The following is a 24,498-nucleotide window of genomic DNA, read 5'->3' as shown; positions in this document are numbered from 1 at the left end:
ATATGTATATATATATATACATATATATATGTATGTATATATATATATATGTATATATATATATATACATATATATATATATGTATACATATATATATGTATATATATATACATATATATATGTATGTATATATATATATATACATATATATATACGTATATATATATGTATACATATATATATGTATATATATATACATATATATATGTATATATGTATATATATATACATATATATATATATGCATATATATACATATATTTACATGTATATATATTATACATATAAATGTATAATATATATATTATACATATATATATATGTTGTGGGACATATATATATATCAATATATAAAATGTTGTGTTAAATTTCATAACGCTAAATTCAAGGCATGTTAGTAGCATTTTCCTTATTTTCATTTACACAGACAACTGTACTGTAGATGTGCCTCACTTGACATTTACTTCAACAGGACACTGAGTCTGCAACCAAAAGTATTGTAAAACTAAACTATTGGTTGAGTAAATTAACTATATTCAAAAGTTTTTAAGGCTCTTTACACACACACACACAAAAATTAAGCTCTTTTTAGATACAGTAAATATCTTGACATCATAAGTGAAAAGTTAAAGATGAGAAATATCAGTACTCAAGACAAAGGCAAAATATATATTTTTTTTCCAATAAATTCATTTATTATGTTGTGGGACAACATTTACAAACCTTACTGTGCAAGTACAGCTGTTGCTGCGTTTTGACGACAGCATGCCCTGAAAACATGGCAAAACGTCTCCTTTCTCACTATTATTAAAGACAACAAAATTCATCTTCCTCTCGTGCTGCAGTTAAAGGCATCAAATAGCTTTTGAGAGCAATGATTTCATCGATACATACTGGGCAATTAATGTGAAGTGAAAAGCCTGCAGAAATACAAGCCTACGAAATACTTGATGAGCCAAACATATGTATGAAATCAGGTATTTCCATTCATGTCATAGCTCCTAAGGGGAAAATTGACAATAATTCACATATTTTGTTGATTAATTCAATGAGTATGGCCGTCTGTGATGGGAAAAATAATCATATTTACAAATATATCAAAATAACAGATTCAAGGGATATTTGCCATAAAACATTCAATTACTATACAAACTGATTCTCAGTCACAGCATTCTAACAAGAGTAGAACAAAAGCACTTGTGGCATCATAAATTAACAATCATCAATTTCCAACTACATATCATCTGATATCGATGCTTAATTTGTTCTAATATTTCATTCCGTCCAGGCTATTTACATGCAGGTATGCGGCGCCATACTCGGCTGTGGTTTTATTGCTATAAATTGTAATATATTTTTAAAAAAAAACAGAAAATATTCTCCCATAACTTGACGTTTAAACAAGAAGTGAGAAAATTAAAACATGGAGATTCAAGTGAGATAAACTTTCAGTGTTGCGTGAAAAATAACCCATATAGTATGACGATCAATAGAGAGATCTGTGTGAAGAGCTTGAGGACAGTTTGTTCTGGGGGTTAATTAATGGGTCAGTGCTTGAAAAAAACCCAACCTCACCTAAAGTGAACAATCCATAAGTGAGAAAATACAATCAGTGAATATACATTCAATTGCAGTGACTAGAGGAACCCACCCACTGTGAACTAAATGAAGACTACATCAGGATACGGCTCTACTGATCTTCATCATTCCTTATAAAATAACCAGAACAGTTGATGAACTGAATGGACAAACAGAACCCTGAAAGGAATGACAGAACAACGTAAGCACTAATTTAAAATCAGGTTAAACCTGACACAATAATCCCATCATAAGTGCCTACTTTGTCAAAAAACAATTAACATTTATGGACTGGATTCAGGAACAGGTTTCAAACCTAAAATAGATAATTATGGTTATAAAAAAGGGTCATCTCCCTTTAATGAATCCATAGTGGCTTGAAGGCTGCATGTAACATCGCAAGACGATTTGTCAGTGTCATCCCAGTGTTTCGTTTAAACAAAATATATAAGTTCACACATAAATTTCATTTTATCTACTTGAAAGGCTATTATTTTTGTAACAGCATAAATGGGATTCTAAGTAACATATCTTACGCTGACAGCAATTTTTTCCTCTGTGATCTTCTTCGCCTGGAATCATCTGGAAACTTGTTCATTTCCATCTTTCATATCTGTGGCAAGCAACAACATCTCAAGTGGTCCTTTAATAAATCTGCAACTTCTCTCCTCCGTCCTCCTCCAACACTCGTCCAGTCTTCACCAACAGGGAGTTAAAAATAAGGCAGAGCCTTTCTCGTTTCCAGCCGGCAGTCACTTTGCAACACATCGCTTTCTTCTTTCTTCACATTTATTCATTTGTGATAATTCATTACTGGGTGTCTTCCACATAGTTAGCAGGATAGAGGCCTGTTTTTCCGTCCTTGAGCCGGCCTTTGCACCAACCCTGATCATCTTCTTCGCCAATTTTGGTGAATTCATCCCCTGGAGGAAGGAGAAAGAACAAAGAAGGGATGTATATTTGTATTCCAGTAACCTATTTAGTACGCTAAAACACTATGTGAGATTTGTTAGTATGTCCGAAACCTTAGTATGAAACCAATAGTATGCAAATTGCATACTATTTCCGGTGAAATATTACAGTATGCTGTTGAGTGACAGCTCTGGAACGTCAATGATGCTTCACTTTAAGTGTAAGTATAAGATTTTCACTAAAGATTTCATGCGTAATATATTTTCAAAATTAGTTTGTTTTGGTCACATGAGGTTGGCACGAGTTACCATGGTTACATGTCTCCAACCGACAAGGAGGCTCTCAAGAAGTGACGTCGTAAATTACTGCTCAGTGCGTCCGAAAAGATACCTACTACTGTTTATTCACATAAAAGTATGTTGAACGATAGTACGCATATTGGGTATGTAGTGCATGGTTTGTGATTTTGGACGCGCCATGAGTCTTTCTCATCATTCCCGCTACGTACCTGCTTTGAAGGTCAGCTCATCCTGCTCCTGTCCTTCATAGTCATAGAGGGCTTTGACAGCCACAGAGACGACCGGAGAAGCCGGCTCATCTTCGAACGGATTCCCGTCGCCGTTGGCGGAGAACGGGTTACCACCTGTGTCTTCATCGGACCAGTCCGCAGTCTTCTCCATACTGCTCGCACTGGATGGACAGACAAGAGAGACACTTAGAAAAAACGTATTGTCACGTTCATCTCAGGGCCTTACAAACGCATCGACGGGACAACCCAGCATGCCAGGCGTACGGCAAGCAGGAACAAAAAGTTAAAAGTTAGAAAAGCGAGAATAATAAATGAAAACACCAAGTTAAGTAAAAACACAAAAAGCCAAAAGTGCATTTCAAGATCCGGTGAGAGCTTTATGATTCATCTTAAAAACATCCTCTAAATAAGTGGAAAACATGCTTACACATGGCATCAATGCTACAAAGCAAGCGTTTGGTTCAGGCAGCACCATACATGATTCAAAGGTCTATTTGATGCCACTTTAAGATCAACAGCTTCAAGTGGGGGTGCACACAATGCAACAAAACAACATGACTGCATATCAAAAGACGCATGAAAAATACAGCAACATGAGACCAAGCAAGACAAATCATTGTTGTGAAAGCATGATTGGAGTGTAACCTGGACGGCCAACAGAGGGAGCCACCTAAACACCAGAGAGAACTTGGCTCTGACAAGAGAGTTATTAACTGAAAAATAATACACACACCAGCACATACATAAAGGATTTACAGTCAGATCTGTTCACAGTGTCTTTTATTGCAAATCTACTGTTGACACTGGTTTTACCTGCTTTTTTTGGTGATTTACGGCAACAAAAATGCAGTATGATGGTCACATTTGTGTATCTTATTTGGTCTTTTATGCATTTATATGTGTATGTACACTTCTTTTGATGCTATACAGCATGATTATTGTCTGATATAAATGACCAATCTATATACACATGTGTATAAGTGTGTCAATATTCAGATCTGACTGTAAGACATCTCCCGCAGCAGAGACATGCGCCCCGCATGCGCATGACATTTAATGTTCTGCAAGACATGGCACTGTTAGGAGCGAAGGACATTGGCTTTGTGTGTCATTCCAGCGACCATGCAGAGCAACACAACAACCTGCCACCTGGGGGAGGAGAGAGAGGTGGATATAAGGAAGAAGGGATCAAAGTAACCGAGACAAGGAAATGTTGTGAAAAAAAGAAACGCGGCACCAACGGCGATCCATGACACAAAGATAGAAACAAGAAATAAGGCGGGGGAGGTTGTGGGCGGGCGGGAGGAGTGTTTTTTCTTCTGTTCACCAACGTTTTTATTTCCTCTTTATTCACACTGATGTGGTTGACTGTGGTCTGCTGCTCCATCTCCTCCTCCTTCTCCTCCTCCTCCTTCTCCTTCTCCTCCTCCTCCTCCTCCTCCTCCTCTTCGTCGTCTTCATCAAAGGGGTTTGAGCCCACTGCCGCTGTGTTAGTGGGCACAGTCAGGCTGACAACATGGGACACAGTGAGAGATCGGTTGTTGACATGTACACGGCACACATAAAGACACACCTGTGTAACATGCATGACCTGTAGACATGCTTAAATGTACGCTGCAAATTATGGAGTCATAGGAGGGCCATAAAAAAGAATAAATCTGTAAAAGATTATAAAGAAAAATGTGGAAATATGAAGAAAATAAACACATATGGAAATATAAAGACAAATATCAAAATATAAAATAACAAGTAGAAAGCATATTAATTTATTTTCACATTTATTTGTTCATTTATTTCTATATTTTTAAAAATATATATATATTTATTTATTGCATATAAATGACAGTATTTTTTCATTTAAAATAGAGTACATGTATGGGAATTGACTACTTAGCCTGGGCAGGAAGTCCCACCCAAAGCCAGTTGATTGACAGCTTGGCCCTTCAAGGAATAGCAAAAGCAATAGGGAAAAGAATAAGGAAAAGTAAAGGGATACAAATATATAAATATTTGTATGTAAATATACAGAAAACAGAGTAATATGCAAACATTTTATATTATATATTTTTCAAAATATATAAATAAATTCAGAAAAAAATTAACAAATAATGTGAAAATAAATGAAAATGTGTATAATTATTATTTTTTATTTGTCTTTATTATATTTCCACATTTATTTATTTACGTATATATTCTTTTATTTTTACTTATTCTTTTAATTATTTGTCTTTATATTTCCACATTTATTTTCTTATTCCTTTACAGATTTATTCTTTTTTATGACACTCTTATGACTCCATAGATTTTTAGCATACCTGGCTAACGAGTTTACAACCTACTGTAGTGAGCTTCCAAGGCCAAGGAGCCAAGAGGCTTAGCGAACAGTTAATTGTGACTTTGTTTCATGAGATAGATGATCCAGTAATTACTGTATTTATGTAATGCCTGAGTAACATCAACAAAGCAGTGAAAACAGTCAACAAAACAACTTCTAAACAGATAGAAAAGACACATTTAACACTTAATTGTCAGCTCTGGGTTTGTGTAGGTGCAAAATCTTTCACGAGGGCAGTTTACTTCCTACAATTGTCACTTTCCGCATCAAGGAACAAACCAAACAACAGCGCTCCACCTGTATCAGAGGAAACACAGGGTTTCTACTCCCTGTTTACTGAATTATTGGACCGTGAACAGCAGCAACTATCAGTTGGCCCTTGAGAGTGTGAAGCGGAGAAATGTGAACGCCTTTGTTTGCATAGTCATGCCACGCTCTCTGAGTTGAGCCCGAGGAGTTATTACACCAAACACGACTCCACTGGGAGTCTGGCACAATGTAACTTTGGATGGTTTCAGTCAACAAACACACCTTAAGATCCAATGTATTCAAAGAGCTGTATTAAGGCGGGTGTTAAAACCACGTTCATTCAAGCTTCAGACAATCAAAAAGGGGAAATATGTGATACAAATGAGGGCTGGCTTTCTGATGCCGATTAAAAACTACAATCAAGATAAGTCACCGACCTTCACGGTGAAGGCTGTTTTTGACCCTCAGAGCTCTGCGACTACAGAAAGATAATCCAAACTGTTTCAGACTGAACCTATCCAGACGCTGTACATAAACAAAACCCCCCAGTCACGCCCAAAGATGTAGGAAATGACAGGAAAACAATGTGCTGGACGGGGGAGAGGCAGACAACATTCCCAAGTTCAAAGGTCAAATGCTTTCCGTGCCTGACATTCCCTTTGTTGACTCCTCTAGACACTCCTCTAGTGCTCTCATACACGCCACTTCCTACTGATGTCTGGATAATAAGATGAGAGTGGCCAGAACTCAAGACGGGATAACCACGACTAAATTCACTTACAATTCTGAATAATAGATATAAATATAAAACTGTAATTTGCTCCGTGATGATGGATGCATGAGAAGTTTATATCTTAATCAGATGTTTGTTGTCGTTTCTATGAACCACTGTTATGTCCTTAGGTGCTGTTGCCACAACACCAGAGACACATTGCTCCGCGGGGACAACTAAGCTCTTATCTTATCTTAAAAAGGTGACGTCATGCTAATAAAACCTGCCAATCAAACATGAAGAGCCTCTAGTCTAATTCCATTACACATCATTAGGCCCCGATCAGACAGTTTTAGCAGCCTGGGGCGAATTTTTTTGTAATTGTTTTCAATGAGATTGAAGCATTTTGTGCACTGCTTTTGCGTTACTGAGCAGCTCAACGTTTATCCACTCTGTGCACCCTGCGTTTTTACAGGAGTGTCCTGAACGCCTCGAGTTGAAAAAGATTCAACTCAGAGCGGAAAAGCGCCCGACGTCATTAGCGGTTTTTTTTTCTCACTGTGGTGAGATACCCGGAGCTTTATGACTTTACCAACCGTAGTTACCATGAACAGGAAACAGCAGGAGATAGATTAGTGCAGTAGCCTACTTGAGATTTCAGGTAAGTTGTTTTCACTAATTTAAACTGTTCTATTAACTATTTGGGTCGCATAGAGTTCATGGTTTGTAATAAGGTAACGTTAGCACTAATTTGGTGGTTGCCTAGCAATACATGAAATAAAAAAGAAGCAGCAAACTGCAAAAAATGAGCTGTCTGATCTGGCAACAAAAAGGCACTGTTTGGGGCCGAGCTTTTGTTGCTACCATTTTGCTTAAATCTCAAACAAGCCTGTGATTTATACACTCCTTTTCTGTCATAAAAACATGTTATTCAGCTAAACTTTGTTTTAGTATTTCTTTTAATCTTTCCTTTAATCATAAACTTGCTCAATCCAGGTGCAGGTGTTTGACTTAAACACTAATCTGGCCTTCTTTGAACTTCCCGGTACCAATATCCATGCTATGAAAGTCTCCCTTTGTGTGTGTGTGAGTAATAGGTTTCCACATTACTTTTTGGCTCGCTTTCAACTATGCACCAGCCGACTTTAGTCTCGCTGGGGTGAATTCTTTCCCAACAAACGGTGACAAAATGTTTACCGTTGCCATGGAGACGGCAGTATACCTTGACGTCACTCCCGGAGCTTCACTTATGTAACGTTTTACAGGCATTCCTGGAGAGGAAGACGCCATGTGTGGTGCGCTGGGATTATCTCTGATGTGGGGGGTTTGGACGAGTAAGTGAGTGTGTTTCCGTGTGTGCATTAGGAACACATGCTCAGTTTTCTGTGTGTTTGTTAGAGACAGGAAAAGTGAGTCAGCGAGTGATCAGATATCTACCTGCTGCTGGTTTTGGCAGGCTGGACCGGCTGGTCTGACCCGGTTTGACTGATGCCCGTCAGTGTGACTCCCTCTGGCTTCTTCTTTTCTCGTCTGCTGAGGGTTCGGTTCAGGTCTATGGACCAGTCCTGGTAGACACAAACACACACAGACACACACATTAGAGTCAAGTATTACGTCTACTACTGGTAGTTGAGCTTGGTTCAAAACATGCTTTCACAGCTGGCAGTGGGAGAACAATCCACAGACATGTGCACAGCAATATACACACACAGAAATCTGTGAAACAGGCTGTGACACCGACTCTGGATTGTGAAACTGTACATGCAAGATGAGCGTTTAAAAGTACAGCGCAGGCCTGATAAGATGAGAGACAGCACCATGTACAGTATCCATCACCTGTTGAAAGAAACACAGCACCCAGGAGTCCCCCCCCCCACCAGGGGATAACCAGGGAGAGTGGAGCAAGAGAGAGATCACAACAGCCACACAGTTTTAGAAGAGAAAATGTTTTTGGCAAACTTAAGTCCAACAGGCAACAGCAGCTGTCAGTGTGCTGACGTGACTATGACTTGCCCCAATCTGCATGTGATTATCATCAAGTGGGCATGTCTGGAAAGGGGAGACTCGTGGGTACCCATAGAACCCATTTTCAATCACATATCTTGAGGTCAGAGGTCATTGGACCCCTTGACCCTGCCAGTTTTTCCTTGTTTGGAGTGTTATTGAGCCTGGTACAACCTAGAAATCCCAAGTTGCGTTAAAGAAATTAGTTGCGTTAAAACAAATTTGCATTGACGCGTTATTAACGTGGTAACTTTGACAGCCCTAGTTCAAATGTAATCTTGTAAAATGTAGATTTTGGCAAGAAACTTGAATAAATACAGTTGATGTTTCCACAGCAATACAAAACAGATATTAGAGAGGGAAGTATGACCTGTTTACCTTCCTTACATTAGCTCCTGGCAGCTTATAATACATACTGTAATTAAAACTACTAATGCCAATAATCTGTACAAAGCACCAGAGTTGGTGATTGTTGGACCAGCGGAAAGACTAATGAGCTTTGAGTAGAGCATACCAATTGTATGTTTTGTACATTAGTAGATTATAAAAATTGTCCAAATCCCTGTTGATTTTATTTATTTTTTAGTAGGCCTTCATTTTCCATTTCAGACAAGTAAGTTTGGCTATTGAGCAACTAAAACACCGAGCAAGTAGCTGAGAAAGCTTAATGTCAAGCCCCCGGTGAGAATTTTTGCCCACAGTAGAAATTTCCAGCATCTATCATGACATGGCAGCAGCAAGACGTCTCACATAAATAATCATAATTCAGACAGCCCTTGTAAAGTCCCTCCCTCATATAAATGATATAGTACACTATAGATCTTCCTTGTCTAGTTTATGACCTCTGAGACTCTTCTGTGACATTGCTGAGCTACGGTGGCATCATGTGACGTACTGCAGGGTTCACATGGACAAAGTAATAAGGGGAAGGGCCACTGAGGGGACAGAGTTCAAAGGTTAGAAAAGAACAGAGAGTCTGAGCTGTCTTAACAGTGGTATAGGGTCAGTCTGATATCCAGGAACAGGTATGTATACATCCTGTAGTTATCAGAGGTGGATATGTTAACATACTTTGGCAGGGACAGTCATCTCTATCTTATTTATATTCTTTGAAACTTGAATACAAGATATAAACGCAACCACCTCAAACACACACACATAAATAGAAGCAGTAAGGAGTGAGAGTGTTATTGGAAAAAAAAGGATCTCCCCCCCTCATGGCTGAAAAAGAACAGCCCTCCCATGCAGAACTCACTACAATGGACCTTCTCTTAAAGGAGCGAGGATCGGACCAGTCCAAATTCTGTCAGACACGGGGAAAGGGAAGCAGGTGTGGAAAAAGGGTTAATGTGGACGACACAGTCTGATCCTAAAGCTGTGGAGTATACACTGTGAGCTGCAGAAATGGTTAGTTTGTGAATGTAGCAATGACAAATGATTGTAGGGATTGCTTCTATAACAAACGACATGAACTAATGAGCCAGTAGCTTGCAGAATAATGAAGATATGAGCGTGCTGTATTGTTTTTGACATTAAATTATTCATTCAAGTTTCTTTTGGCTGTCGAACAGGTTACGTCGCACTCTTTTTTTTTTTGCATGTGAATCTTGTCACAGAGAAAATGTATTCCTTTCCAAAAAACCAAGCATTACTCAGAAAGAAAAACAGCCTGGTAATGAAGGAAGTGGAACAAGGCTCCCCATTGTAACAGCTAGGCCTGCAAGAGCACTCAAAAGAACTATAAATTGAAGCATTGCAAGCACATGAAGCTTTCTCTTTGCCTTCCCGTCCTCTTTTTTCTTATTTCACCTCCTGTTGGGAAGATGATATTTCTACATTCCTCATTGCCACTCTTGACTGCTGAGGAGAGATTTACTTCCACCTCCTGCTGCCAAACAGCATATATCAATGACAAAAATGACACTGGGCATTAATTCCTGCCAGGGCTAGGTGTAATGTTGTAAAAAGCTATAGTTAGGCCTGGGAGAGCACCAGTGGTCTTTAAAGGGATAGTTTGGGTGTTTTGAGGTGGAGTTGTATGAGATACTTATCCATAGTCAGTGTATTACTAATATAATGACTATTACTCTGTGTCTTCAAGTCCGCAACTACAAAAAACCTTCCGTAAGAGTTCATGTGATTAAATAAAGTGAGTGAGCATGATGACCTAATGTGTGTCTGTTTGTGGTCTGTGATATGAAATCCTTTTGAGAGCCACTCTCCCACTCTTTTATTAGTATAAATCAAGGCGGTAGTACCTCAAACTGGGGCCAGTTCATTGGCATGCCGGGGCCGTGATTGGACCGGAACCATTTCAGGTCGTCTTCGGCATCAGTAGCAGTGACCGTGTCTTCCAGCGTGTGGTAGATTGTCTGGAATCTATGGAAACAATATTGTACATTATTTTTTATAGATGATTTAAAGTCTCAAGCATCTCTCACAGCACTGTTCACCGGCTGCAGCTATATTTATGTATTCAGACATTAAATGGCCGGCCTGACCAATGACTGGAGAAGAGCAACCCCTGTGACTGTCCATGTGTCTGACCTGTGATTGGTTGAGAGATCCAGGTGCTGTTTAACCTCCAGCAGCAGCTCGCTGAAGAAGCGGATTCGTTTCTCTTCAAACTGCTGCCACTGCTCAAACACCTGCTCCATGTTCTCCATATACTGAGGGGTCAACTTGTCGAGTTCTTCCAGGGATTTCTCGTAGCGTTCTTTAGTCTGGGACAGAGGGAGGAATGAAGTGAAAACATGAATACCTGATGATGTACTTGTGTATCTCTAGACCTCTACCAGTGCGAATATAATTTTTAGCAGACTACGGTTCTTACTCGAGTTATAAATTACACATCCAAAATACACAAGGCCTTAGTTTCAACTATAATCCCCCTTAAGATCGTCGTGATATATACCAGCTTAAAAAACCAACTAAACTCTACAGCTATCAAAGAATACAGGGGACTACTATAAGGTAACTCAACTAAGGCCCTTCATAGGTTGGTGTAGACCGAACTATAAAGCTAAATGGAAGGAAATTGAGCAAGCAATGGGAACAGGAATACCTTTAGTAATCTTCCTAGAAAAATAAAAAACAATTTTGACCTCGGTTTTTTCCAAAGGAAGCCCTACCTTCTGCGCCTCCTGCTGACACTTCTCCACCTTTTCCTGGAGCTTCTTCTGGGCTTCGGGGTTGTTGTTGCTCTCCAGTTTGCTGTTGGTCTCCCTGCTGGCTGCCAGCTTCTCTTCTTTACAGGCAGAGTGATAGGACTTCTTCATTGTCTCCATCTGTGGATTCAACCGATAAAATAAAACGCAGGGCAATAGCGGCAGTCTTTTAAGGTACATTTGGTGTCTGACTGAGGGATTCAAGCAGCAAGTTACAACATCTTTTTTGGATTAAGTTGTTGGAAAAGTCAGTCACTAAAAGTATTTAATTTTGAATACAAAATGTGCATACATGTGGCTGCTTCTGTCATTTTGGAGAAGGTTTTCAAGGACATTTAACTTATTTTTCTCTCTGTGCCTAAAAGCCTGACTAAATGTGTGTCATTTTGTCATTTTAGGAATCATTACAACTAATTTCCTACTAAGAGAAGCTTGGCAATTTGAGGCCCCAGACGCACGAATGCTGGAATGAATGAATAACACCTCATATACAGAAACCAACGCAACACCTGGAAACACTGACGCCTGGCAAGTCTGATAAGTGATGCATTTATGACAGGAACCACTCCTCTGTCACTTTGTTTATATTTAAACTCCAACAGATAGGAATTGAGGAAGCGAACTCATCCTTCGTGGTTTTATCTGAAGAGCGTCTTGGGCTGTGGCGAGTGTAATTTGGGCCGAAGCCAGAGCAGTCGTGTGAACAAACCATGAGGTCATGTCCTCCTCCCTAATTTGAAATGACAAGCAGTTACTGTATGTGTCAATCCGCTAAAAACCAACGAGGGCTGAAGACTATGAGTCAAATACTGTGTCCAGTTTAGCATGTATGTGTCTATTATTGACACACTGCCTGCGTCAGCTACTCATTTTCTAGACCTATTAATTAGCCTCATTTCCTCTCTGCCCTCTACCACTTGTCACTGTCTGTCTGGTCAATCAATAAACCAGCAGGGATACAAAACCGTATTGTTCTGTCGCTGCTCAATGACAAGGGGGGGATGTCACCACATCACACAGGAAATGAGAGCAAGGCCTGGAGGTTGCTTAACGTTCAGTGGTATTCGAACATACAAATACTTGCATGCTCTTATACACATGCACAAAAGAAAGGAATGTGTGTACTGCCGAGTAAACAGGCTGCTAAAATGAAAGCAGTAGTAGGAAATACGTTGACCTGCATTTGAACTAAGAGGTGCAAGTCTCCCCTGCAAAGCCCTCAGTGTTTCCTTCCTTTCTACAAAGAACGACAGGATACAGTTACTGGCTGCCACTTTGGCACACTGTGGCTAATGTGTGGCAATAGCTTCTTATTCTCAAGAGGCTGCAAACTGTGGTTCTGCTGTGTTGTTGTTTAGTAAGCATGTAGTCATGGAGGGCAAAACAATACTTAGCGAGTCAGTAATATGTAATCATGTGAACTGACGGGTGAAATTGATAGTCACGGGTGTAATCAGTCATTTTCTCGTGGTAACTGCTCAGCTGTTTATAGTTCAAAACATATTTGATAGGAATTGCTTCCACACCTCTTTGAGTCTCTTGGCCCAGGGTTTCTGAGCCTTGCGGAAGCCGTCATCGGCCTCTTTAGTCTCTTTGTAGCCGCCGATCATCTGTTTGTGGTACGAGTCTCTCTGCCAGTTCTTCAGCTTCTCGTAGTCTTCTCCCATCAGTGCTGATTTCACCTCCATGTGGAGCTCGCTCACCTTCTCCGCCTCCGTGCACAGAGCGGTCCACGCCCGCTCCAACGTACCATACTGAGGGCCTGAGGGAAGAGATATTTACCAGTCAGTCTTTCATTTTAATATCTTAATATTATTGTCCCTAAGAAGCATAATCTCTGGGACTTTTTTCTACTACAGTTGGTATGCTAAATAAAACAATATCTCAGGGTCTGACTCTGGAAATTAAAACTGCTCTATATAATCTAATGTGAGGTTTAAGGTTTTTATATTCCTACCTTTTTCTATGAGTTGCCGCCAGCGCTTCCCCCATTCTGTGAGCTGCTGTGCGTAGGTCTTTTCAATACGCGCCCGCTCATGAAGACAGCTCATCAGATCATTACAGAGCCGATTGCCGTCGTCTACCCGTTTCACCGATCGTTTGTAGTTACCAACCTGAGAACCAGCAACAGACGGAGAAAGATGGTTGAAAAGGAGCTAGAAAACGGTAGTTATGGCAAATGGATCACACTAGATTTCTTTGAAGGCATTGCTCTCTGAGTGGAGTTTATTTATTTAGAGAATAAAGAGAGAACACAGAATAATTTACAGCAGCATTATTGTGTTGTTAAAGTTGTTATATTCACTGGATTTCTTCAGATGTCATCAGATGTAAATGTCATCTCAACACAGCAGTTTTCAGCAACACAAAAATCACTATGACACTGGATTAAAAGGGCAGGTAGTGTAAAGGGATTCATGCGTCTCACCTCCCAGAAGCTATCACTGGAGACGTCAATCATGGAGTCATCGTAGGAGCCCGACATCTCTGCTGCCCTCAGTTACACTCAGTGTGTAGGGCCTGGAAAAACACAGAAAAACAAATAATGTGTCAATGAATGAGTGTGATTAAAACTCCCTGTTAGCTCACTCGTTAGAAATACCTAAAACTACTACAGCACAACCAGGCGTTTCTTTAGGGATATGAGCTAAAAAAAAGAAGATAATATTATATCATGACCAGTTTATCAATGATTAATCAACTATATAATTAATCAACTATTCATATTTTAGTAGAGATGCACCGATCGATCGGCCACCAGTCGAAACTGGCAGGTTATCAGCTGATCGGCCGTGACCGGTGAATGGCCGATCAGTCTCATATATACCATTTTTTGCTGGTCAAATTTACACACACATGTTGTTGATGTGGAAATTGTTCAACATGAGTGAAGAAGACATAAAGCTTGCATATTGTGACACCTGCAAGTCCAAAATAAGCCGTGGAGGAACAAAGTAAAGAATTAAGGTTTTAACAAGAAGAAGAAGAAGGTCCTGTAACTTGGTGCAGTTTTGGAGAATGTTTAATTTTATAATAATAATTCAATTTAAAAGTCAATGTTTTATTATTATAGAATTTCAATTTTGTATGAAAGAAAAGTTACAAAAATGTTATGTGTATACTCAATTATAGTTCTTAGAAAGAAGAAAATCAGAATCGGCTGTTCTGACTGTAAAAGAAAATCTGAATCGGCCAAGAAAATTGCAATCGGTGCATCTCTAATTTTTAGCCATTTATCAAGTATATCAAATATAAGCCATTTGCCGTTTACAGTTTTTAAAAAATAATTAAATTAATTGCTACCGGTTCCATTCCAACATGAACAAATTAAAGGGAACACAATTAATTAATTGTGTAGATATATTGTAAAATATATGCATAATACATCAGATAAACATGTTTTATTATTGAACGTTTTTCAGGGTAAGCTTCTCAAATACAGTGTGGGAAGAGCCAACATTAGAGACAGTTGCGTTATTAAATATATACAGCAAAGAGGAAGGGAAACATGTCTGTTAAACACTGTCACACACTTGTTCTCTTTATGAAACCCACAGCTGAATGACAACATCAAGCCAACATTATAATTCTGTCACAACAACATACACTGATAAGAGGGTGAATAATACTGTGACTAAGAAAAAGGAATAGTTCAGAGGAGTGATACAGAGTGAAATGGAAGATGAAGGGGAGTGAAAGTGTGTGATCTGGTTTGATAATCCAGGCAGCAGGTGGGTGTTTTCATCCATTTCTATAACCTCACAACCCTCAACACATGACAAACTGAAACCAGTGGTTGCTGGCGGCACACAGAGTCTCAGCTGAACTATATACATTGGTGTGTGTGTGTGGGATTCTGACGGAGAAAAAGAAAGTGTCAAGGAGCACACAGCGGGCGGCTTCCGTTTCCTTCAGACGGGTACCACAGACCATCCTCTGTTACTCTCTTCTCTCCTCACGGCCATCATTTCAATCTCAACAGGCTCTCTTTATTCATCCCCTCCATCCTCTTCCTCTCTCTTCTCCATCAGCTTGACTGGCCCCACTCTATCTTGTAACCATATATATTCAGATTGTGGTTACGTACAGCTGAGGCAGACTGCAGCGGACACCTGGCGTCAGTCTAAAATGCATCTCAAGTGACCACTCAAGATCGAATTTTTACTTTCCGGCTCGCATTCAATTGCACCTCGGAGAAAACTGCAACCACTACTAGGAGGGAAATACATTTGAAGTCATAAGTGATGGTCATCTGTCATTATTTCTCACAATTAACAGACTGAATTATTGATTCAAGTTGTTGTACGCCACAAACAATTCAAATCAAGAGTTGAAAAGGCTATAATCTGTGACCAAGATATGGACCGAGCCGAACGTTTTTAAGTTTAAAAATAAACTTGTAAAAGTTGAGCTGAAAACAATTAGTCAATTGACAGAAAAATAATCAGCAATTATTTTGATAATCTATTAATCGTTGGTCATTTTTCAAGCAGAAATGCAAACATTCCTCATTTACAGCTTCTTCTTTCTTTAGGTTTTGAACTGTTGTTAGTAGGGACGCACCGATCCGACTTTTTAAGTCCCAATACCAATACTGGGGCTTTGGTATATCGTCCGATACTGAGTACCGATCCAATACCAGGGTTTAATTAATAGGCTGTATACTTCACTGTATGGAAGTGACTGGGATCATTATTTTATATGTAAGGAAACATCAGGCTTGAACATTTTTTGCTAACTTTTTAAAACAAAATGTAACAAATAAATACATAGATAGAAATTTACTGAATTATTATTTCAAATTAATGGTATCAGATACCAGATCGGCCTATTGTCATCGATACCCCATCCAGGTATTTGAGTCAATATCGGACTGATATACGATACCAGTATCGGTATCGGTGCATTACTAGTTGTTAGGACAAAACAAGTCATCTTAGTCCTTTGTCATGGGTATCTTTCACTATATTCTGACCTTTTATGAAAAAAACTTTAATCAATAATGAGAATAATCGTTAGCTGAAGCCTTAGTCAAAATCATAAAACGTAAATTTAAAATGGAAAACTTTCCTGAGAATTAAATTAGTACAAATAACTAAATAAATAAATCTCAATAAAAATGCAATCTATAAAATAATAATAAAAATTTGTGAAATAGTGTATGTGAAAGCAACCCTATATTATGCACATTAAAAGCATTTTTTGATCCGTCTGTACAGCTATTTCTTGGTACAAGATTTCACTGATACCGATAAAAAGAGGGCCAAATGAAAACCCCAAAGTCTCGGTCTCTCTCTTTCTCCTTCACTTTTGATTTTGTAGACTAGTCTGATCGTCAGTTACACTCATTCAAACATCAACAATGTAAGTAATCTCTTATCTGGAGCTATCCACTTGTGATCGGATCACAAAAGATGCATTTTAACACACAGGGCCTCTTTCAGTTGAGCGTGACAGAGAGTGGACGGTGGCTGGTGCTTAGTGAGTGCTTAGTGTGTGTGTGTGTGTGTGTATGTATGCATGTTGGCCAGTGGTCAGTGGCCCGTGCCCTCCAGGGCAGTATTGGACAGAGGGTGGTATTGTGGTCACTGCTAGCCGGGGAACAATCGTCTCTTTAACTGTGTTTGTAGTTTACAATCAGGTCAGTCAAACAGACAAACACACACAAACAGATGATGTCTGTCACTTTTTCTAGAGAAAACCACACGTTTGATTTTACTCAACTTCCTCATTAATGATGATAGCCTTGATACAACAAAGCAGGGAACAGCCAATTGAGTTCATAACATTTTATCAAATAATTGGCGTGTTAGTTGCAGCCCTCACATTATGAAGGTATCTTATATATTAAAGTAATATGATATTATTATTGTTATATTCCTGCTATATTGATGTCAGACTGTCAGATTTGAAATCATCTTGAATCCGAAAACTCTGACTACACACACAAAACACGTACTGTGTACTTTACATACAGGGCAAAAGTTCAGAGTTTTTCTGTTTGTTCAAACCCTCACAAGCATTAATATCAATATTAATGTGCTGTGTGGACCGCCAGAGATCCATCGCAGTTGAATTCTGCAAAGATGTGTGCATAATAGAAAAACAAAACCATGGGAGCCCATTTCTCAGCACAAAATATCACACACTATCCAGCCCAGTCTTGTCATCTTGTCCCTTTGGCATTTCCCCACCAGCTGTCCAGATTCTTCATTCCCCAATCACTGCTGCAAAAACACGAGAGGGACACACAAGGGACGCATGGAACGAGCCACAAATATCCAGTCTAAACACGGCAACAAGTCTTCTTACGTAAAAACGCTGCTGAGGACAAACCTCCGAAAGGTTTCGTAGACTTCAGATCTACATATGTTGTTTTTAAATCAAGAGACTCGACTAGCAAACTTATTAAAATATAAAAAGGCACAGATGTACAGAAAATGCCAAAAAATCTTCACGCGCAACAATGTATTTTCCAGACCTGATGCAATCAACAGCAAACAGGAACAAACATCTGCACACCCTTGGCTCTGGAGGACATGGGGACTGTGTTAAACAATTGAACGCAGCTTGACCTACGACTGTAAACAATGCTGTGTTGACCAAGGCCAGGTCTGAAGTCCACTTAATCTGTCACTCTACTGCAAAACCCAACACTGTGTGCTGCTATGCACAACCCAAAAAACACAAGTGAATGAGCAAAATTAGTAGAGAATATAAGATGGACAGATTACCATCTGGAATTGTTTTTGTCATCTACATTTGAAGTGACAAATAAGCACATAACACTTTCTGCTAAGAAATGCATGATTTCATCAAGGCTGCAGAAACTGGAACAGGGGTTCTTAGATTACAGGCTTACGTAATCAAACACAACAATGATACCCACTAAAGACTGATAAGTAAATGTACTGAGCACGCTGGAATTTGGTCGCCGACAACAGCCTTAAGATAGAAGTGAACGACTGCATTCCTCAATGCTACCATGCCGAAACCGACTCACTACTCATACAACTCATTTGTATCCAAATTTGCACAGATGAGGCTGACGTGGCTGTTTTAAAGCAGAAGTAGGCTTAACAAATATTGGTAGTTTGTTGATTCGTGAATGATGATTCAGAGCGACAGCTGCATGTGACCAGCTGCAGAGCTAAAGGGTGGAAGAGAGGATGATAGTGAGACAGCAAGAGATGACATGTGTGTTATTAAAAGCACATGAAAGCTTACTGCACTATGCTGTTGGAAATGGAAACGAGAGGCCAGTAGGGATGGGTATCGGTACTCAATACCTTTAAAGGTATCGTCCGAAATAACCCAGTACCAAGTTGATTTGAAACTTCTCCAGTCAAACAATGCCTGCAATTGATCCTTTTTGTGCCCAGATCTAGAAAAAAACAAATATTTGTATGGTTTTGCTCGCAGCCAATCACTGCAAGTGTCCTTGAACCCATACAGCCGGGATTGCCTGCCTGCACGCGGCTCTGAACACGGAGATATCTTAGCAGCGAAAAGCCGTTGTTGTGCTGTGCAAGCCATTGGAAATAATGGGTTTCAGAGCGCAGTGGCGCCGTTACCACATTCTTTGTGAAAGGTCCATTACGCTTCCATGATATGCGGCCCTGCCACCGTGGGTAATCAGCAGTATCCGCTGTATGAGTGCTGTGCAGTGCGACGATTAGCTAGCCAGTGGGACACACACACAGCTTCCATTCATATTGATACTCTATTGGTATCGTAATTTTTTAAAAACGATACCCAGTCCTTGAGGCCAATGACCTTCACAACCAGCATAGGGAGGGGAAAGTGGAGATAGATGAAGAAGACGCAACCAAATATGCTAAATAGTTGGAAAGATGTCAAGGCAAAATAGGCCTTTGTGTACAAGAGCATATTCTTTCCCACAAACCAGCAGCAGACTGTCCATTCACCCCGTGTTTATGTTTCTCAGAGTGCTCTGGGGGTTGTCACTCAGCAATAGTGTCATGAATGGGGCTGAGAAGCAGGAAACAACAGGATACTGTTGCTGTAGACAGTAGAGATGAGCGCATACGCATCTGACAGGCACATGCATACCTGCCCTGAAGCTGTGTGTGTTTAAGTTAGAGGGTGAAAAAGATAATCAGAGCGCCAGGTAACCAGCCTGAGTTGTATTTAAACCCATTTTTTTTAGCACATCTAACCCATAAAGATGTAGGAGGTTTTGTGATTTAAACTGTAGTGATTGAGGCAGGTCACTTCAGAACAAACTCTTATCAAGAGAATATAGCAAGGACATCGGCAGATTAATGTCAAACAATCTCAACATTTTGTTCTGCTTCAATGTGGCCGGCCTACTAATCAGTAACTGCTGGAGAGGGGAAATGTTTGCACAGTAAGTGGAGTTATCCTGAAGGTTGCTGTGTTGTATTCAGTTTCCTGCTAAATACTGAGACCTCCCAGATTTCCTTGTTCCAGTTTCTCAAATGTGAGGATTTGTTCTATTTCTTTGTCTTATATGATCGATAATCATGGCTGCACCTTACAATTATTTTCAATATTGATTAATCTGCAGACCATTTTCTCTATTCATTGTTTGGTCTATAATATGACAGCAAATACTGAAAATGCCTATCACATTTTCCTTGTTGATGACTTAAAATGTATTGTTTTGTCCAGCCAACAGTCCAAAACCCAAATATATTTAGATTACAATTATATAACACAGAGAAAACCAGCAAATCTTCATATTAAAGATGCTGCAGGCAGAGGTTTTGTGCCATTTTTGCTTAAATTTTTTTATTTAAATCCTCAGTACAAATGCTAATCATGGGGATTGAAGGAAGTAAGTGTGATTACATAACAATCAAGCTTAAAAAAATACTCTAGCGCTCTATTTTGCCAATGCTGCAATGTCTTAATCACATGAAAATTGCTTATCTAAGCAGGGGTGACATTTTTTGTTCGTTTCCATTTCCTTCCTTTGTTGCATAAAACGCCTGCAATATCTCAGAGGCAGAGGGAGTGCAGCTGAGCTGATCTATCCCTTCAATATTGCGGTTTCACAGCAGGACGCTGCTTAATCCCGACTGAGCTATGAGAGAAGAAAATACAGTCGTTCCTTTGCTTCTTTCTCTCTTGTTGCACGCAAGCTTGAAGGTCAAGAGTTTCCATGGCAGTCGCAGGTCACGACCTTGATTTTCTTTCCCTGTCAGTCATTCACCTCTGCCCTCCTTCCTCGTGTGAGCTCAACAGCTGCACGGGACTGCTGATCTCACAGGAGTGTGGCCTTTCGAATGCAGAGCCTCTCGATTACTCGCTGCAGCCTTTATAGAGATCACTGACAGTGAGCGAAACAATGAAACCGGTGGTCCATCAGGTCAACTGTACTCTCAACATAACTGACCAGTGCGCCTGCTAAAAAAAAAAAAAACTTGCTCCATGGTCAGAGAGAAACAATGGCGTTTGTTCCACACTTTCAGGCGTTTTCCACTGGACACGGCAGCAGCATAGAGAGGAACATAATGGAGGGAAATTCAGTATTACATGACAGGGAAGGGGAGATCCTGACGTCACCGACGGGCAAATTCTGGACTTTTTCCTGTGGAAGCCCCTGTCCTGCACGCACACAGCCTCATGTGATGCATTTAAAGCTGCAGACTTTTCAGGAAAGTGCCATGAAAAAAAGTCATCCTGCTAACCCTGTGACCTTCTATGGTGTCTTCTATACTATTCTACAGAAAAGGCCTGTGAATAAGGGATGCAACTAACAATATATTTTCATGATCAATTCATTTGCCGATTATTTTCTCAATTAATCATTTAGTCTAACACCAGAAAGTACAAGGTGACATCTTCAAATGTCTTGTTTTGTCTGACCAACACACCCAAGTTACATGACAAACAAATCAACTTTGACTTGTGGTTTCACACGGTACACAAACACCTGTCTCCCTGGGGGAAAATCCTGTGTTTTTTGACCCACCCATCCATCCCGATCTCCTCGCTATGCGGCGTTCACCTCTCTTTATACTCCCTGTTTCACAATTATGTTGATTACATGCAGTACGAATTGATTTCATGCTGACCATCAAGAAAAAAAAATTTAAATTCGTGTCTTTGTACACGAATCAATACATTCAATTTCGTGACTATTTCCCGAACTGCTGTGCGACTGGGCTTGATATTCAGTTAACAATGGTATAACACAAATTACTTACAAATAGGAAGCTGGTACCAGCTAATGTTTGGCATTTAAGCATGAAAAAAGACAAATTAATTTGCTATCTCTCGACCAATCTTTTCTGGATAAATTGATTCATATTTGGTCTACAAAACATCACAAAATAGAGAACAGACATATTCCTTGAACTGCTTCATGTGTGCTCTTGGAGAATACACCAAATAAAGATCTCTCTAAATGGAGAGCAGTGCCTTCAGCCTAAATAGGAATACCCATTCTAAGTTTAGCTTGGAGCAATCAGTTCACATGGCCCCCCAGAAATAAAGGAACTAGAGCTTTCACTACTGCTTCACCCTGACAACACTACTACACCAACAAACCACACAGATGCCAAACCCCACTGCTGTCACTAGGCATGTCTCAATGCTCCTGCTGCATGACTGTGATGACTGATAACTTCCACTGATTCATAATGAATATAGCATGAGTATTGTCTCTGTTTGTCATGCTCAGATGATAGGCCAGTTCCCCTGCTTCACGTGACTAATAACCTCGTGTCGACAAGGATGTACTGGAAAATGATCATAATATAACAATGAGAAACCTTTAAAATTGAAAGATATTCTGAGACCTAACTCTAGTCAATGGATTCAAGAGTCTGGCATTAGAAAAACTGACTTTCATAGTAAGAGGTAAAGTTGAGGATTTTTATATGATGTGGAAACCTTTCATACATTTTATGAACGGCCTGACTGTAGATCCCTGTGATCCGATAAGGATTGGTGCTACCACCGTCACTCCAAAGTAATTGTAATTTCTATCATTGCTGGAGCAGGATGATTGTGAATAGGGAGATGGAATAGGATGATGACTGAATTGTACACTGATTTTTTTTATTGATTATATGTATGTGTATATACTGCGTGTGCGTATATGTGTATGTATGTATATATATATGTATATATAAATAGATTTTATTTTATTTTATTGTTTTAAATTTTATTTCTTTTACTTGTGTATATTATTTTTACTTATATATCTATTTTTTTTATATAATATGTTTTTCCTGTACCTATACTGCCTTATTTTATATTAATATTAGGTTTATTAAGTTTCATTGTACCGAGAATGTTATTATTGTTTGTGAATGTTTGTTCTGTTGTTTCAAAATGAACAAAAAAACAATAAATATATTGAAAAAAACAATGACACGTGTCGACAAGGATGTACTGCAAATTATATGTTATTATATTATGTAGTCATATTATTTCTTTATATTAATCTTGTCTCTAGGTGGAGGCTTCAGATAAACCCAGTGGGTTTTTTGCCTCTTCCTGCACTTTCTATTATTCACTTATTTTTTTGATATGTTGTATAGTCTTAAATTGTGCAAAATAAATAAAAATAAATAAATAAAAACAATGAGAAACCTAAACATGTCTTTTTTTTGTTGGGTTAAATGTGCCAGTACAGGAGTCAGGACTTTACATCAGTAATCGTTTTGGGTCCTGTTTTATATATTTTTTTAAGCTTACATATATTGTTGTTGTGTGCCACTATGTTTTATCTATGTTTTTATGCACAAGCTGCTCCAAACCAATTGCCCCTAGAGGGATTAATAAAGTTGTTTGAATTGAATTGAGGACTGAACTTGGCAGCAAGCTGGCACTGCGCAATTTAACCCAGAGAGCAGGGAGCATGGGAAACAGGCAACTGAGCTATTTCTCTCCATGGAAAAATAATACAATTATGTAATATAGTTAAGCATACCATGCAGGATGATATGACATGAACCAGGAGGGTTATCTTTACTTGTGAAACCTGCCCCGCCCTTTATCACTCCAGGCAATGCAAGCCTAGTCTCTCTCTCTCTCTGTGTGAAAACTAGACAAACACCTTAATACTACTACATGAATTAATGGTTCATAACAACCAGAGGTCGGACATTAAACACTGTGACACAACTAACTACCTCCCAACGGGAAGTTAGTTAACTTTAACGTTAGCCCCTTTAGCTCAAATGTTAGCCCCCTTTTAGTGAAAAAAAGTTAAAATACACGACCTTAAAGTGTTGTTTTGAGCTTACCTGGCAGTAGGTTTATTCCTCTTGACGGGTTAGGGTTTAGTTGAAGGGTTAATTCTCCTGGAGGTGTTAATTTACTGATCTTTTCGCCCGTTTTTCTGCTCAGCAGCGGAACCATCCATCGACTGACTGACACAACCCGTCAGTTAGCCTCAGTGCGGTGCAGCACATCCGGGGGAGGTTTTCAAAATAAGACCAGGGAGGAAAGTAAATATTACTAAGGACTGTTGCAGATTCAGCAATCTTTACTATCAAAAGAGCCATTTTAGGCAAAAAAAAAGAAAAAATCTGTCTGGAGCCGCAAAACATTTGATCATTGTGATGAAGGTAACACAGTTTATAGTGTAAGTATATAGTATATAAGTCTAATGCAGTGAGGGCCAAAGAGACAATGTACGATGGAGTATTAGGGCCACATTGAGGGAAAAACATCTGAGATTTACAGAATAAAGTCATAATACGAGAAAAAACTCGTAATGTTACAAGAATAAAGTCGTAACTTTATGAGAAGAAAGTCATAACTTTACGAGAAAAAAGTCGTAACTTTATGAGAAGAAAGTCATAACTTTACAAGAATAAAGTCATAACTTTACGAGAAAATAGAAATAATGTTACGAGAAAATAGTCATAATGTTACGAGAATAAAGTCATAACTTTACGAGAATAAAGTCATAACTTTACGAGAAAATAGTCATAATATTACGAGAAAAAAGTCATAACTTTATGAGAAAAAAAGAAAATTACACGTAAAATTACTACTTTATAATAT

The 24,498-nt window shown here is 39.1% G+C and overlaps 1 protein-coding gene across 4 annotated transcripts; it reads right to left on the bottom strand.

Annotated features, from left to right (window-relative positions):
• Positions 1-673: 673 nt before the first annotated feature.
• pacsin2 (protein kinase C and casein kinase substrate in neurons 2) lies at positions 674-23,891 on the bottom strand. 4 transcript variants are annotated; one of them, XM_074625182.1, is made up of 12 exons: positions 23,733-23,883; positions 13,916-14,007; positions 13,445-13,601; positions 13,014-13,249; positions 11,452-11,607; positions 10,868-11,043; positions 10,579-10,699; positions 9,576-9,623; positions 7,754-7,881; positions 4,352-4,528; positions 3,000-3,181; positions 674-2,502 (listed from the first exon to the last, which is right to left on the bottom strand). In XM_074625182.1, the coding sequence occupies exons 2-12, from the start codon at positions 13,970-13,972 to the stop codon at positions 2,390-2,392; spliced, it is 1,551 nt and encodes a 516-aa protein (XP_074481283.1). In that variant the 5' UTR covers positions 13,973-14,007; positions 23,733-23,883; the 3' UTR covers positions 674-2,389. The 4 variants fall into 4 exon arrangements, with proteins under 4 accessions (XP_074481283.1, XP_074481284.1, XP_074481285.1 ...); XM_074625183.1 differs by lacking the exon at positions 9,576-9,623 and having other exon boundaries at positions 23,733-23,891; XM_074625184.1 differs by lacking the exon at positions 4,352-4,528.
• Between the last annotated feature and the right edge of the window lie 607 nt (positions 23,892-24,498).

The sequence above is a fragment of the Sebastes fasciatus genome, chromosome 23 (genome assembly GCF_043250625.1).
Source record: "Sebastes fasciatus isolate fSebFas1 chromosome 23, fSebFas1.pri, whole genome shotgun sequence".
NCBI classification, from domain to species: domain Eukaryota; kingdom Metazoa; phylum Chordata; class Actinopteri; order Perciformes; family Sebastidae; genus Sebastes; species Sebastes fasciatus.
The sequence above is the reverse complement of the archived record's forward strand: the minus strand, read 5'-3'. Positions and strand labels throughout refer to the sequence as shown.

Excerpts from the sequence above, each read along its gene's own strand:
- pacsin2 (XM_074625182.1), bottom strand. The coding sequence starts at position 13,972 with ATGTCGGGCTCCTACGATGACTCCATGATTGACGTCTCCAGTGATAGC. Across the intron at positions 13,250-13,444 it reads GCGGCAACTCATAGAAAAAG|GCCCTCAGTATGGTACGTTG; the intron begins GTAGGAATATAA and ends CTCTTCCCTCAG. Across the intron at positions 11,044-11,451 it reads GTCAGCAGGAGGCGCAGAAG|ACTAAAGAACGCTACGAGAA; the intron begins GTAGGGCTTCCT and ends CCTCTGTCCCAG.